Below are 2,470 nucleotides of genomic sequence, written 5' to 3'. Positions count from 1 at the left end.
CTCGTACGAACACAACTGTTTTCATGTATTAGAAATATTGTTATTAGTTTGCCTAACGTACTCAGGTACAAATTTTTAATTCTACAGCTAGATTAGTTTCTTTTCTCCGATGCAACAAGATCTTCTCATTGCACATATTGTATCAGTTACTGTACACGCTTGACTACATCTAATATATTTCTAGATGTACTATTCCGTATAGTACATATAGTAAGTATATTTCTCCAGACTTCGTGTAAATACGGAGGCACGAATGATCGTAGACAATACTCGATAATACTCGTTGGAAAACACTTTCAACTGGATTGCTTCCTGGTAACAGTTTCAAAACTCTTGAGAGATCCAGGTTCAATTCACCTCTCAGTTACGTACGCGATCATACTATTGGGATTGCTTTGCCTTCGGACAAATCTTTCTTTATGTCGCTCTTCTGCTGACGCATATTCACGTAATTCTCTCGAGTGCTTATAATCGTCGGAGCGAAGCCCATTTCGACCCTTGAATTCGCGTCAACACTGATGGGTTTCGAATAGGGATCTTCCTTCTCTTTGTTCAGCATAGGCGATGTTATCGTAGCGTCGTTGGAACTCATGGACAAGTAGCCAGAGTCTTCCGTGATTCCAGAAGCGAGGAATTTTGCGGACTTGCGTGTCGGCGAGGAAAGCATCACGTAGTCGGGAGCAGAGATCATCGTCAGGTAATCGTTCTTTCCGCCCTCCAACAGAGCTCTGTTCATATCCAGGTACGGGGCGTTTAATTCGATGTAGTGCTGGAAATTATCAATCACGCTTACAATTCAGTTAACTAAAGTTAAGCAGAGTTTATTCTATCCGAAGTAAGTTCATTGATCTGAATACGACAAACTGTATAAAGTGTTATAAAAGTCACTCAACGAACTTACCGCTTTCACATTGTCCTCCAACAAGTTTCCCACACTCTCTGCTAACTCCACGAAACTCGGGCGTAGAGAAGGCTTGGCATTCCAACAGTAACACATGATTTCATACCTAGAAATGATAAATTGCAAGCCATGAACGATAGAGTTGACCATGCTATTCAGAAGATTTGAAAATTTGCATTCACATGGATCCCGCGAGTCTAGTATATCACCGACGGGTTGTTTTTGTTTTTAAGGAAAACAGAAGACATGCGATGCCACTACGCATTTGGTTAATTTATGCCAGGGTCAATGATTCTGACGAACACCAGACAATGTCTGGCAACTTGAACTTGCGAAGTTATTCGACCGGGTGTATTCGTTGACATATTGGACCGTTTATTTTGAAATTGGTTTTTTACAATTTCTTATATTTTCTGCAATTTCGAGAACATTGAAGGTTAGCATGTAATCAATTTAAAAATATAAATTAATTACGTCAAGTCTGACAATGTTCCTACTGACTTATCGATGTGAAATTTAATTACATAAATTTCTTTCAGGTGATTTTAACTAAAATGATACATGTATATACGGGTTATGTTTTGTATATAGTGATTTGTATATATTCAGGGTGCGGCACCTAAAACAGGTCACCTGAATAAATCGCTTGCTTTTGAAGATAGAAAAAAAAGGATCAGACCAAACTTACTTGATATCGAGGGGCTCGTAATCTGATGTCATTAATTTTTTTATAGGTGGAGACGTCAAGGAGATATGAAGGTCAACTCTGTTTTTTTAAATGGAACGATATGGTTTTTTATTTACATTCTGATAGTGTATTTCAAGACGAATACAATGACCTATTATGAATGTCATTCAAGGTCACGCAAGGTCAACTGCAATAGAAAATAAAATGTCTCAAATCACTCTTCGAACACTACGACGATTTACATGTAACATGTTATGTGCGTATTCACTGCTACTTCAAGTGTTCAAAATGTCGACCTTGAACACTGAGACATAATCTAAATCGTTGCAATACTGATGATACTGCCTGACAAATTTCATTTGTATCTATTACAGAGCAAGCTCTTTTTATACGTTCTTGCATATCAACTGTGGTTGTTGGTTTTTCACGGTACACTTGTTCCTTCAATTTTCCCCACAAATAAAAATCTAGCGGTGTCAGATCTGGGAAACGTGCTGGCCATTTATTACTTCCTGATCGACCAATCCAACGACCTTCAAATGTCCTGTTCAGTAATTCTGTAACATTTCGAGCTGAATGAGCAGGACATCCGTCTTGTTGGAACCACATGGACTGTCGCATGTCCAGTGAAATGTCCTCTAACAATTCCGGCAAAACGTCTTTTAAGATTCTCTCGTATTTGTGACTATTTAGCGTGCCATCAATGAAATATGGACCAATTATTTTATTACGAAGAAGACCGTACCAGACGTTGACAGACCAAGGTCTCTGCTTGTCCACTTCTCGTAGCCATCGTGGATTATCTACTGACCAGTAATGCATGTCGTGACAGTTAACTTGTCCGTGGTTTGTAAATGTGGCCTCATCCGTAAACAAAATTT

General features: G+C 38.7%; 1 protein-coding gene across 1 annotated transcript; it reads right to left on the bottom strand.

Annotated features, from left to right (window-relative positions):
* Window positions 1-6: 6 nt before the first annotated feature.
* LOC144477704 (platelet-derived growth factor receptor alpha-like) lies at window positions 7-1,630 on the bottom strand. The gene is made up of 3 exons (XM_078195438.1): window positions 1,590-1,630; window positions 902-1,007; window positions 7-769 (listed from the first exon to the last, which is right to left on the bottom strand). The coding sequence occupies exons 1-3, from the start codon at window positions 1,619-1,621 to the stop codon at window positions 377-379; spliced, it is 531 nt and encodes a 176-aa protein (XP_078051564.1). The 5' UTR covers window positions 1,622-1,630; the 3' UTR covers window positions 7-376.
* Window positions 1,631-2,470: the final 840 nt, after the last annotated feature.

The sequence above is a fragment of the Augochlora pura genome, unplaced genomic scaffold (assembly GCF_028453695.1).
Source record: "Augochlora pura isolate Apur16 unplaced genomic scaffold, APUR_v2.2.1 APUR_unplaced_2987, whole genome shotgun sequence".
NCBI lineage: Eukaryota > Metazoa > Arthropoda > Insecta > Hymenoptera > Halictidae > Augochlora > Augochlora pura.
Note: the sequence above shows the minus strand (reverse complement) of the source record. Positions and strands in the feature narration are given on the sequence as shown.